The 13,889-nt window shown below is 41.3% G+C and overlaps 2 protein-coding genes across 5 annotated transcripts; both read right to left on the bottom strand.

Annotated features, from left to right (window-relative positions):
* On the bottom strand, positions 1–4,166 carry LOC119915238 (probable E3 ubiquitin-protein ligase makorin-1; the record flags this gene model as incomplete). 2 transcript variants are annotated; one of them, XM_038734780.1, is given in 7 exon segments in its annotated part: positions 1–99; positions 1,673–1,780; positions 1,950–2,206; positions 2,310–2,392; positions 2,482–2,732; positions 2,820–2,948; positions 4,023–4,166. In XM_038734780.1, coding segments are annotated over 7 exon segments (998 nt in total), but the record flags the coding sequence as incomplete, so codon positions are not given.
* A 451-nt stretch (positions 4,167–4,617) lies between these two features.
* LOC119915237 (peroxisome proliferator-activated receptor delta-like) lies at positions 4,618–12,876 on the bottom strand. Of its 3 annotated transcripts, none has more exons than XM_038734779.1 (8): positions 12,754–12,876; positions 8,749–9,144; positions 8,497–8,648; positions 8,241–8,379; positions 7,642–7,844; positions 7,228–7,434; positions 6,891–7,134; positions 4,618–6,385 (listed from the first exon to the last, which is right to left on the bottom strand). In XM_038734779.1, exons 2-8 carry the CDS (start codon positions 9,083–9,085, stop codon positions 6,138–6,140), a joined length of 1,530 nt encoding a protein of 509 aa, XP_038590707.1. In that variant the 5' UTR covers positions 9,086–9,144; positions 12,754–12,876; the 3' UTR covers positions 4,618–6,137. The 3 variants fall into 3 exon arrangements, with proteins under 3 accessions (XP_038590707.1, XP_038590704.1, XP_038590706.1); XM_038734776.1 differs by having other exon boundaries at positions 12,483–12,860; XM_038734778.1 differs by lacking the exon at positions 12,754–12,876 and adding an exon at positions 11,800–12,228.
* Between the last annotated feature and the right edge of the window lie 1,013 nt (positions 12,877–13,889).

Raw genomic sequence — 13,889 nt, 5'->3', positions numbered from 1 at the left:
GGAAATGACCTGTGACGTGCATGTTTGTCATGTCGATAAAGGCACTCTGCTTTGAAGGGGCAGCATCTGTATCTCGTGTAGTAACTGCAGCTTTTCTTACTAGAATCACAGGAGATGAGAGGACAGGAGGCTTTTCAGTTGCATGTGGCAATTTCTCACACAAATCATAAAAAACCATTGGCCTGAGATTTCAAGCAATGTCACATTAAAATTTACATAATGCTAAAAGGAAAACTGCATTAAAAAAAAAAACACCATTTTATTCCCATATACTAATGTAGCACCATAATGGATGTGCAGTTCTAGCTTGCAAAATAGTTTTAATACCTAATCAGGGTAATTCAGCCTCTGTGAAATGAGTCTTCTGTATCATTACCTCCTTAATTCAATGCATTTTGTGTTGGTCCAATCAGATACATTAGTGTGCTTTTTTGCATCAAAGGAGCTACTTTATGGCTTAACTTTGACCTACAATACTTCTGTACCAGTTTTACACGTCTTCGTGATTACACAGTTCAGCTCAAATCCAGTCAACTTTCAGGATCTAAATTAAGGCTGCACGATATTGAAAAAAACCTGCCATTGCTGTGATATATAGCGCAATATGAAAGAAACAGGAATTTTCACCAGATTACCTTAATTCCCCCCTCATACATTTTCCCTACGAAATAACCCCAAAATTCTTTTCAAATAAAACAATCTTCAGTTTTAACACTTTGTGTGCCAACTATCCTTTAAGCTTTAATGCAGTAAACATATTTTAAATGATAAAAAAAAAAAGTGCATCTTTACAAAGGTGCTTCTTTTTGCAACCAAATCCACCGTTTCAGTGGTTTTCTCCTGTTCCTCACTTTCAAGGCCCATTTTGGCTGTTGATAAACTGATCAAGAACAGTAGTGCAATTGGTTGTTCGCTGTGCATGCAGAGCCTGCTTGTCACTCACTAAAAACAAACTGTATCCAAGAACCCTTAAAATCAGAGTAAATTATGTTTCGTCAGACAGACTTCTCTTGTAGGAGAGTTGAGGTGATTAAGTTAATTTGACTTGCTTGACATTACATTGTTCTGCGATGTGACCATTGCGCATGGGCACATTGCGATGACAATGCTGAAACGATATTGAGCAGCCCTACTCTAAAGAGGTGTTTTAGATCACCAAGTTAATCTGTACGCTTCAAAAACATAGGCTTATTAGAATTTGTGTAAGTGGCCAAATTATCAGTGCAATAAGAAGTTTGACCATCCCATTTGTTTAATACAAGTCCCCCTCAATTTTAAATCAAGGTCAAGTTCTACATATTCCAGCGAGACATGAAGCTGGAGATTGATTTTGGTAGCATCACATACTACCAGAAACTCTGATAGAGCAAATCATGATGCCTTTGATGAGACTTGGTTGAGATTAATAACTCAGTTGATATTAATGCAACCCCCACAGCACATCAGGCACAAGAATTACTTCTTAAAACGTCCATGTTCAGGAACCCCCCCCCCAAAAAACATGCAGGATAAGCGATATTAAGAGGATGACTGAAACCTATATAGAGAACTACATAGCAATGATGTATAAAAGGGGTAGACTTAAATTCCTTTAAAACTCATCAGGTATGAGTCGCGTTAAGCCCTGCTGCAGTCATTAGTGCATCTATGAAAGCTGAATCTCACACCATACCTGAATTTCTCTTTGAAGGCAGCGACTACCCTTTCCTTTGCTTGACCTTCAACCCAGTAGTTGTTAGGCACATAGAAGGGTGACCTTATGCGGCACTGTGGGCAGCTCCTGAGGAATAATCATTAAACAGTGATGTCAAGTGAAATCTTTAACGGGGTATTGACAGATACAGTTAAATATTTATGAAACTTTTTGGGGAGGTGTTGCGAGTCAGTGGTGGTGTTTCATGTTTTTAATAATGGACCCCTGAATCTGACAAAGTTGAACTGAAACCTACTTAACCACGTCCGGCCCGAGGTCTTTTGTTTTCCTCCAGGTCATGATGCATTGTAAACAGAAAGCGTGACTGCAGTTTGGAAGGATTCCAAAGACATGGTTTCTTGGGTCTGTCTTTTCATACACTTTGTCCATGCAGATCCCACAAGTCACATTTTTACTCTGGAGGTAGGCCTGCATTTCCTCCACTTTCCCTTGGGTACTAGAGGGCGCAGCAGCAGCTCCACCATCCTCTGTTGTATAACTGGAAGAAGTCTCCTGGTCACAGAAACTTTGTAATCAGTATAAGCCTCCTGGGTTCAATTTGGTTTAATTCACCAATATGCCCTGTAGACAGATAAGACTTGAAAACGAAGCGAACCTGCTCATTTCTTCCAACACATGCTTGTGCATCCTCAGAGCTCTGGTTCGAATCACAAGAAGCAGTGTGATCAGAGAGAGTATCTGTAAAGAGAAAAAAAAAAGAAATAAGGTTAGTGAAGTATGGAGGAATGCTGACCCAAGTCAGTTTAACCCATGAAAACACCAAATACCGTGCAATGGTTCCTCCGCAATATGTGCTGCCAGGCGCCCAATGTTGAGTTGAGGATTTGACACATTAGGCATCACCTCTGATCTGCGGCATTCCTGCCTGGACATCACCTCAGCCTGCAGAAGAGCAGGCTCTGACCCCCTTCTGTCAGGTTGAGCGTAAGCCACAGAGGAGGAGGAGGAGACGGCAGGCATTGAACCTCTTCTACCTGCAACAGCTGCATCAACTTCAGGTTGAAGAACATGGAGGTATCTAGAGGTGGAAAATATTGAATGAGCAAAGGAAATATATGTGCATGTCATCTTTTCTCATTTATTTACAGGGGGGTAAATAGCTTACCTGCAGCGTTCACCATACCAGCATCCACCTTTCTGGAAGTACCTACATATCTGGGCTGACGGTATAACTGGCCATTCATGACGATAATTACACCTTGGACCAAATCTGCAAGAGCCATTTATGAAACGCCTGTAATGCAAAGGGACGGAAGTGAATTTTTCCCATGTTGAGTTAGAAGCAGAGCTGTTTTATATCTTTTGGGGCAAGTCTGAGTCAAGTCACAAGTTTTCATAAACAAATTCCAAGTCAAAAATGCAACACAAGCCATGTTTGTTTGTTTATACATAGCTGAGGCCTGGTCCATTCAATGCATAGGTACAAATAATAAGTGTGAGGCAATGCAAGGCCTGCCTCAGGTCCCAAGTCAATAAAGTCCAAGTCAAGTCTTCTTTCAAGTCAAAATCGTATAAAAAGCTACACAAAAACATACTAGCATGTATCGTTTAACGAGTGGAAAATCCAATAACGTGACCAAGGTTGTGGAGTGTTAAGGACAGAACAGGTACGTTTAAAAAAAAACAAAGGTAAATAAAAGACAATTAACCGTTGCCCTATTAAAAGAGCTAGTAACAGTATTTAGAAATACCCAGTTTTAGTTTGTGTAATGTTTAGCTAGCTGGAAAGGGATAACATTTCACACATAGTTGTGGGTCCCTCAAACGCCTCAATAAGTTGTGTTTACGTGCTGTCGGAAATTGAGGCTTCCAGCTGGTGCAAAACGTTACCAACAATCACTTAGTTAGCTACTTGCTATGTCGAAAAATTGCTAAGTTATAGAGGAGTTTCACATTTAACGCGATAACTAACACTAAAAATACAGAACAGAGGGCATTGCCGTTGCCCATAACTGACTTAACCTCAACGTTAAACTGAACAGTTCCGGCTAATATTTCAACAAGTTACCGTTAGTTAATAACTTTTGATACACTCCATCCTTTTGTTTGCAAGGCTCTCCACGCTACCATTCTTTTCCTAAAGTTGAAAGCCATAAATGAACTTAGTTTCACATTGTTGACAAGTTTTGATCGTCAAAAACGCACTTTTGAGCCATAACGTCCGCGTTCGACAGCAACACTTCAAAGTATAACGTTAGTTAGCACCACAGGGTGTCGGTGGCACCAACAGGCAAGTTAGTAACGTTTCTCAGGATCAACGCTACTACTTTCCCACCATGTGTCCGCTTAAAACACAAGCGCCGCTTACCTACAGATACTTCTACTACGGACCGAGTCCATCCTCCGTGTGTTTTGAGCATGCCGCCGAGCACCCTCCATCTCAGTATCTAAATAGTTGACAGCCGTTTCCCTTTACCAATCAACAACAACGAACCAATACAATCGTGACGTCGACGTGTGGACGTTACGTATTACATATTCCGATTTGACCCAACGTTTAATTAGCTATGGTAATCATACCAGGGAGTACTTTAATAAGTGAAAAAAGTTGATATGTGCATTGTATTAGGCATATAACCTGCCTCTTAATAAAAACAATGGAAAAAATCGGTATTATGTTTCTAATAAACTTTATAAGTGAGATGTAACTAAACTAGATCTCTAGATAGGTTACATGTGACTATCAGGACGTAATTTCAAGTCTTAACATGTTTTTGTGAACAAATATGTAAATCCATCCTTACACAGGCATAGAGGTAGCTTACATCAACTTTTTTGGTGTACTTTGCCATTTTTATCCATCCACACCTATCAGCCAATAATATCAAATTTGCTATGTGTACCAATAACAGGAGTTAAGGCCCAACAACAAAAAAAGTCAGATTAGATGAGACAGTGGAATAATGTCACAGATCATACATTAGAGGTAGATAAGGATCAAGACAGAATAAGAGCACAAGAGGAGGCTTCTGAAGGTTGACTGTGTGCACCATTGCTCACATACTGAAGTCCATTCAGAAGAAAGTACAGCGGAAAAAAAAAAAAAAAAAAAAAGAGTTGCTACAGAATATATGGGAATATGTGGGGGTGGGGAAGAGTTGGAAAATTATGAATCCTGGTTACACTATTGTAAGGCTGTTACACTTTGTGTCTCAGACAAGACAACTCAGACTGTACACAAGAAGGGTAGTAACCTAGGACTGTGGTTATATCTTAGGTGAAACTGGAAATGACTTATGATACTAGTTGCTGTCTGTTGATTTCTAATCTTCAATTTTCCTAATAATGACATCATGGTACAGTATGCTGGTTTTAGGTAAATCCTGTGTGAAGGCGTGAAGTCCAAATTCCTCATCACGGAAAAGTTTGTTGGTATGCTTGACGATATATTTGGTACAACCTAAAGTAAATAGACAGGCATGTAATATGAAAGAGCAGACATACTTATTACACAAAACAAGATGATAATTCATATTTTGCCCTTACAAATATGATCAACAATTACAAATAATTAGTAACAGAATTACAAAGAATAAACTAAGAAAAACCATAAAATTGCAATTTCATAATAATTTGCATGTCAAAATAAAGAAAAAACAAACATGCGGTCCCTTGTACTTCAATGCGTTGTGTGTTTATAGTGTCAGCTTCAGAAACAAAATCTGTGCAGTTACCGCTTGGGTAGATGGCTTTAAGACAAAATCTATATAACTTGGATCTCTACATTTATTGACAAATTGGAAAAAAAAGGTATTGCACAGACAGCTGCTTTGAGAGAGCCCTACACTGCTGGAGCCAGCCCAGTTTGTGTTCTATAAACCAATTGGCAAAGTAGCGCGGTCACTGATGATGACAATGATGTAAACAAAAACCTATTTGTGCATCTTCAGATTTACCAAAAGTCTGAGAACAATCACTCCACCAAAGACATTGGCATCATAAGAAATTCTTGCACAGCACAAACTTGACGGCTCTCTTCTGTTTCAGCTATGCCACTGGTGTAAGAACATGAAATACTTTCCCTTCACAGCAAAACACGGAGCTTCGGTGAGCGAGGAGAAGCTCTCTCTACACACTGCTCTGGGGTCAGCTTCGCTATTAGAATGTAATAGGAGCAGCTTCAGTGAGAAAACATATCATTCTCTCTGTTAAGCGAGCGTTGTGGGAAACTAGGACTTGCAGCAAATGATTCCAGATGCTTATCTCACACACACACACACGCCACACACACATTACTGTGCTGAGGGTAATGCAGACATTGAGAAGACGTTGCTGATTGTGTTAGCCCTACCACGTAACTTTGCCTCATCATGTTAAAGTCCATTCCCGTACTTGGAACAGTGCTTGTACTGAATGCAGTGTATTATTATAAATGTAAATTCATTCTGTAACAGTATCACTAAAAGCAGTCTCTGCTGGAGAACTAATACATGTCTTTGTAGATCTCCTGTAGTAGAGGGTGGAGCGAGGTCTCCGACTCAGTCTTTTTGATCTTCTGTACAAGGTGAACGTTCTCGGTAACCAGCTGACGGAGGTCCGCCATCTTCTGCAGCAGCTTCGGGAAGAGGTAGACTGAGTCAGAGTGGTTTGCTTGAAGGTGGAGGTCTAGGGCCTGGAGGATGCTGTCCTGACTCTGCTCCACCTGCTTCACGTTCATCAGCCCGGGACGATCTGCGAGAACAGGGGACACCTTATGATGAGTCACAAGTAAAATTTTGCCAAATAGAATAAAATGTAACACCTGTTTCACAGTCACACATATTAAAGTATGATGGGAAACCAAAAGGGACGATATGGCCTTACTTACTTATTATTTACTGTTATATCACATTTTTCCCCCACTACTAACCAGCAGTATATAAGAATAACTACTAATAATATAATTAATTGAACTAATGCAACCTGGACACGTTTGGGTTTCCCTGTAAGAGCTTCTAGCAGTGGTGGTACTACTAGCAGTGACAGTGACTGCTACAGGTCTGATGGTGCTGATTGAAAAAGTAAAAAGATTCAACAACCTCCCGAATACACAATTTACAGTTGAAACAATCCCTCTTTTAGTCTGTTGAGAGTGTCTCCCAACATCCTGCAATCAGATATAATGCATACATGCAGATACCCTGAACATAACAAGCAAGTATGACGTTCTTCAAACTAGAAAACCCTTCAGTGTTACCTCCACAGAGAATAATGGCAGCAACAAACAGGGCCAGGTCACTGTCATCCAGCTCCAGAGCGTTAAACTTTACAGCAAACTCAAACTTAGGCTCCATGATCTCACTGAAGGGCTTTCTTAAGCTGCGCAGGAACTCCCTGGTCACAAAGCCTTTGCCATTGGCCACCAGCAGCCCATCTTTGTTCATGATAGAGGGCAACATGGCAAAAATGGCCTCGTGCACGCCATACTTCAGCAAAGTCACCTGCAGAAAAAACACAGATGGTTGTATGTTAGTACCTCAACGAAACAGCGACATACAAACAATCTCACCATATAGCACACTGAGTAAACTCACCTGATCATTAAGGAAGAGGTCCACGAACCCTGGAATGCACTTGGCAAACTCGGTGAGCTCTCGCACCGTCTCCACCGTAGTGCATTGGCAGCGGTAAAACACATGGACCCCAATCTCCTTCGTCAGGGGTGCACCTGGAACTAGCTGGCTCCATACTAAACCACTCTCTGCCTTCCAGAGTGTGTCCACGTCGTAGATTACAAATGGCTAAAAGGAGGACAAAACTGCTTCAGTTTCTAAACAAGATAGCATTTGAAGCAACCGGCAGTTTAGGACCAGAGCCACAAAGCCCTGATAATAGATAGAACAAAATATTCTTGTGATCATATGATGATCATGTATAACTTATAGTTCAATATATCTGTTGAAACAGGCTGGCCAGCTCAGAGGAGCTGTTCTAAAACTGGAATGTACCGAGGTGCTGCTAGTTTTGCCCGTTAGGATGCTGCGGGCCCTCTTCTTGGTCATGCTGAGGTTCTTCAGGTAGGCTGTGTTGACTTGTTTCGCCAAGGTCTTCAGGTCTGAACCACCTGGTTTGCTGTGGTTCAGCTCCTCTGCGAGCAAGCCTGCCACCAGCTTCTTCCTCTCCGCCTCAGGCATACGTCCATATCGGATCGCTGAGCAGACACACATAGACATGCTGGTCTTATTTTGAGTGGGTATTTCCGGACACAGTGATATGGATGGGTTCTGATAACTGGTTTTGTTTTTTCCAAGTTTGCAAAATACCCACTTTGGTAAATCAAAATAAATCGACCATCCCCTCAATAATACCAGAGAAACAGCATTTTTCATGCATGTAAAAAGGTTCCAAAGGAGTTTAGAAGGGAAATTAAATAAATGAGCAGATTTGTTACTCACCTCACATTCAATAAAATCCATCTAAGCTAAACCCTAAGTAAATTACACATTACACATTCAAGTCTTGGATATGTAAATAGAATATGCCTAATTATTTTAATTAACACAGCCTAATTTATTGAGTAAACATGCCAACATATTTTCCCTCTCACCATCATGGGACATTCCCAAAGACAGGCACTTCTGGAATCGACAATATTGGCACTTGTTACGATTCTTCTTCTGAATCTTGCAGGAACGTTCACAGCGGTCATATTCCAGTTTCATTCGCACGGTCCGCCGGAAAAAGCCCTGAGAGAGAGACAACGGAACCGGTTCAGCAACTCATATCAAACAGCACAAAACTATCGTTGTTGACCTTTGTAATCTTACTTAGCTATTTTGCTGTGATGCAAACACTGCATTTACCTTGCAACCTTCGCAGGCATGCACGCCATAGTGAAAGCCAGAGGCCTTGTCCCCACAGACCTTACACTCCACGCTGATCCCAGACCCTGTGCTGTCTTCTCGGCCAAGACGCAGCTGTTCTGACAGCGAGGGTGACGAGGTATGGGACAGGTCTGCATGAAAATAAAACAAACAAAAAAACATGAATATTAAGGCTTAAGAATTATCTGTCATCTAAACGTGTCATGCTTCAGGTCAGGATTTTGGTCTTACCTGTATAGCTGGATGCTGCACTGCTGTTTTGCTTGCTGTGATTGTTCTCCTCATCCAGACTCTCTTTCTCTTTTTTCTTCTGGTCCCCTTTCAGGCCTTTAGAGGCAGGAACTGCCTCCTTCTCCTCCTTGTCCTCCTCATTCTCACTTTCCCTTGCCTTCAACTCTTGCAGGTCTGTCAGCTCCGACACACTTGTCCCCCCACAGCTGTCCGAACCTCCAGAATCTCCCTCTGGTGGCGTCCACCTGACATCAGCCGTGTCCTGTGGGGATTTGGGGGAGGAGTAGCCGTTCACCCTGTCGTGCTGCTCTGTAGCAGTTGGCTGAAACCCTTCCATGGTTCCTGTTGAAGCTGACTCAGCGGCTTCCCTCCTGTCACGTTGCCATCATAGCTCCACTATTAAAGAATGTAATACTTTGATTTAAATAAGCAATATTAAATGAACAGTGTGTACTTAACAAGTGGATTACAGTCAGAGCAGGACTGACCAACAGAACACTTTTAACTGGTCTCAAATGTCCACATATCATATGCCTTGCTATTAGATCCAGCATGTGAGCAGTTAAAAATCCCATTCCAGTGACCACAGTGTCACTAGCCAAACTGAGCATAAAGCTTGTCATAACACCTTGCAGAGCCAAAATGCTCCTCTAAATCTCTGTTTGTCATGAAAGCACACTGTGCACAAGGAATATATGGTGGAGCTATTTAGCTTTAGATCACTTGAAACTGAAATAACAGCATTTACAAGTCTTTGACAATGTGTTTCTTTAGGTGTCCTTTCCCGAGCCAGTCCATTACTACTGGTTGTGTTTCAGCAGCCAGGGAATGCCCTTGATAGTAATAGGCTTATGACATGATATACACACGCTGTGTAGTAGGGCTGGGCGATATGGCCTAAAAATAAAATCTCCGATTTTATTTACTTTAATTCAATTTACGATTTTTTCCGATTTCCCCCCCTACTTAAGGAAAGCAATAAGGTTTGTTGGTCAGTGCGGCTTTGTTCATCGCGGAGAGACTGGCATTTTTCATATTCGGCTGGATGTCTCTGTTTCAGGTGTTGGAATAGGTTTGTGGTGCTGCTGCCTTTCACTGCGATAGGCTTTAGGCAAATGTTGCAGCGTGGTGTCTGTTGTTCCACATCTGTCGCAGCAAACCCATACCAGTTCCAAACAACAGATGACTTTATTCCTTTCTTGGGAACAAACTTCCCGCTCTCACCGGTAGCCATTTTGTCGCTTGCTGTTGCTGTTTAGTGTATGATGTTGTCGCTATGGGAAACGAACACTACGGAAACCCCGGGGAGCCAAAAATGTGCTATTACACAAAAACTCGATTTACTTATTTTTTAAATCGCCCGCAACAAAAAATTCGAATTAATTCATTCAATCGATTTTTCGCCCAGGCCTACTGTGTAGGCATGCCTGGATTAGCCTTTAGGGAAGCAGAACAGAAAAGCAGGGGCCCCAGACCCATTAATAAACCTGAACACCCCAGTTTTTCATTGAGACAAACTTTAAGGCAACACTTTACTAATCTGTGTGGGTGTTATGCCTAAAATTGTTAATAATGACATATGTCTTTTCAAATCCATATCGCCCTCTCTCTGCCTCTCTCGCTTGCTCGCTCATATATATAGAGATATATCATGAGGTAACAGAAACCATTAAAATAACCAGTGACGAATCTAATTCAGCAATAATGACTGACAGATTAAAGCTACTTAATCACCCACAAAAATCACATACAAATCCAACAAAAGCCACAAAGCCGTCCTGCTCATTGATTAGCAACATGCCACATTGGTAATACACCCTCAGATGTGAAAGAGAACGCTACCACAGTACAAACGGTATGGCAAAACCTCTGTTGGTAGACATATTTATTATGCCTTCATGTAGTGTCAGAATAAACTGAAATTTTTTTCCCAACTGGGAAGATTCCGTGAACGCTAGGGGTGGGAATCACCACCAACGATACGATATTATCACAATATTTATGTTGCGATTCGATTTTATTGCGATTTTAAATATATTGGGATATATTGCAATTTATTACCTTTTTCCAACTTCCAATTAGGTCCCTAAAGTCAAACTTTGTCAACATCTGTTTAACTAAGAAGATACACTACTCTGTTTGTACCATCTGAAATTTATCTAATAAAATATCGATACTTGGTGTCCGTGTATCGATACAGTTTTGCCATGGCAAATATCACGATGCTATGCTGTATCGATTTTTTCCCCTACCCCTAGGGAACGCCCACTGAAGTCGGCACAATAACTAATTAAGTCAGAGAAAAATTATGCTACACGAGTTGCCGACATCATACACATTAAACATGATGGACAACATGGTTGATGATTAGAAACGTTGAAATAATGGTGCAAAATTATTATTGCTGTGTATTAGGTTATAACGGCTAGTTTGCTGTCAATGTAGATTGAAGTAGATTAATTAGGACAGTTTTTTATTAGCAGTATTTGCAGAACAAGCTACATTTTATTGGTTTCAGGTAATGTACTGGTGCAGTAACAACTTTGGGACACAAAAGTAACTTTGTAATGGAAAGCTTCAAACTGTTTCAGCATAGTTGGATGATAATGCTAATCCAACACATCTTTACAGTAGCATCCATGTTATTTCCATATTCCGACTTAAAGCACTTGAACACCGAAGTCGGAAGAAAGACTTCACAACTCGGGAAAAGGGACCATCTGAGGAGCACAACGATGCAGCATTACACCACACACCCCAACTCACAAATTTCAATCCAATCAAAGTATGTGTCTATGAGGCTAAAATGTAAATTAAAAATACAGTCCTGCTGGCCCGGGCACAAAAAAGGGCCCCGTTTCTATGTACACACAGGTCCCATAAGTCATGATTCCTAAGCTAATCGCAGTTTCTGGTCTGACGTGAATGTGTCCTAAACATTTCAGTCCGTTCTCCACTATCTGAAAAAGTAAACTTTGGCTCTATTGGAGCTGGGGGACATCTGTATTATTGTTTTCCTCAGTTCCATGGTAGGGTTCACGATATACTTACTGGGTGCTTTAACGGGACAGGGCGCATGCACTATGTACACACTGAGCAGTGTTGATCGCTGGGTAGGAGAGGGGGCTCTGGGGGTTGGTGGGGGGGTTACATATTTGCCCCGGGGCCCCCTAGTGGATTAATCCGTCCATGTATGAAGCTGTGCCCCTGACAAACATCCACAGCGTCTAACTTATTAAAGAGTTATTGATATTTTCAGTATGAATACAGTCATTACATGACGGCCCAAAGCGGGATAAAACCTCAGCTTTTTTTTTCATAACATTTCATTGGGGAAAAAACACCACTTAGGACTGTCAAGACTTGTCGTCCAGCTGCCAACCTGTCACACTGGTTCTCGGAAATTTCTGCCAGCATTACTGTGAATTGTCCTGTCAATGACAGGACGGAGACAAGATAATGTTAACAAGCATAAGATAAATGAAAGGAAGATAAGTTCTAGACATGGCTATCGTAAAACTTTCTATATCTGCGTAAAGTGAAAACAACATCAGGAGTATCTTTAGCATGCCAGGAGGTCGTCGAAGAGTGTCGGCACGGCTAGCTAACTTAGCTAGTTAGCTACTAACCTTGAATGTTGACTGGGTACTACTACTACTAGCTTTTAGCGTTGCTGACCCACATTCCCGTGTTTGCTTTTAAACAACGTTAGCTGGCTTGCCAACTTAGCTTACCTCTCCCAATAGTGCTGCTGGTTCAGTGGATATTTATGCTACAAGGATTTGCCAACAAGGCTAACATAAACTAGTAGCGAAAACAGTCCCGTCCCGGATCGATCGGCTGTTGACAAGTTGTTTGAAGTCACCACCAGGAGTTAGCTAGCAGCAGGAGCTAACGTCAGACTGCTAACATAAACTTCAGATTGATTCAGGCCTTCTTGTGGCAGCCGAGCTGACAAACCGCTGAGCTCAAGAGAAAACAGTTTAGACACTTTTTGTTCGCTACCATATCAAATGAAGAGAAGCGTAGTGGACTGATAATCCCTCCCCGACTCTCCTTGTTGTTCCTAGCTTTGCTTTGCTTTGCTTTGCTTCACCCCCTCTCCTCCTCCATCGTCACATGCCAGGACACAGCGCCCCCCCCAACTCACACACATCAGGCAGCAAACAGCTCTCTGAGAAGTCAAGGTCTCTGTTAAGGCTAACACGCACTGTTGTTTCTGTCATCTGCAACATTTCGGATCTATACTGCAGTGATACGGAAAAAAGCTGTATGTGATTTTGATCATATCTGCAGAGACAGACAGACAGACAGCCTGTCCGTGTAGTTTAAAGCCATTTTAGGCACATTTGTGATTTAAGTCGAAATAAAGACTTTCACTAGATAAAGTTGAATTGCATGATCAAAAACATGTAGAAGCAATTTATATCAAATACAATGATTTTTCTAGACAAATTTCACCAACCAGCAAAGCAAGAAACTATGGCCTAGACCCCCCCGCGTGGTTGCTTTGCTTGGATACTAATAAATCACAGTACCAAAGGATGTGATAAGGGCCTTAAAGGAAAACTATGGTTTATTACAATTCTTAATTTTGTTGCTCTGGCCACCAGTTCAGATCGGTTATGATAACATTGTGCTAAAAACCAAAGTAGCTGATATCTGGCAACAGAACTACCTTTCTAAAAATAGGTCAAACAGGGCAACAAACATACTGCTTTATTACCTGATCTTTAGGCCCTGTATTGACAAGAAGCTCTGTGCCATAATCCAGTTTTAAGACTTTTATTATTTTATGGTGCACATTCCTAATTTAAATTGTGTTTTTTTCTAATCATCACACAGCAATACTGAGACCATGTAATATTCCAGCATGGGAATACTCTACACACTGAACTGAGAGCGGTGTTAATGGTGGGTCTCACATCCTATTTACATTAGGTCAGTCTAGCAGGATTAATCTGGCCATGGTATATACTGTACACTTCAATAAACGTTTTCAGAAAGTCTGCATTCATAATTACATGGCTTTAGAAGTGCTGCTATATGAGAAATACAATTTCCCCAAGAAACAAGAAAGTTAAAAACTACAGTCATCTGCTACTTGCAATGTTTAGTAGAGTTTAAGGTTGTGCAATCTG

Source organism: Micropterus salmoides, unplaced genomic scaffold, assembly GCF_014851395.1.
Source record: "Micropterus salmoides isolate LMB-PRFRI ecotype aquatic unplaced genomic scaffold, ASM1485139v1 Ms_hic_scaffold_2007, whole genome shotgun sequence".
In the NCBI taxonomy this organism is placed as follows: domain Eukaryota; kingdom Metazoa; phylum Chordata; class Actinopteri; order Centrarchiformes; family Centrarchidae; genus Micropterus; species Micropterus salmoides.
Note: the sequence above shows the minus strand (reverse complement) of the source record. Positions and strands in the feature narration are given on the sequence as shown.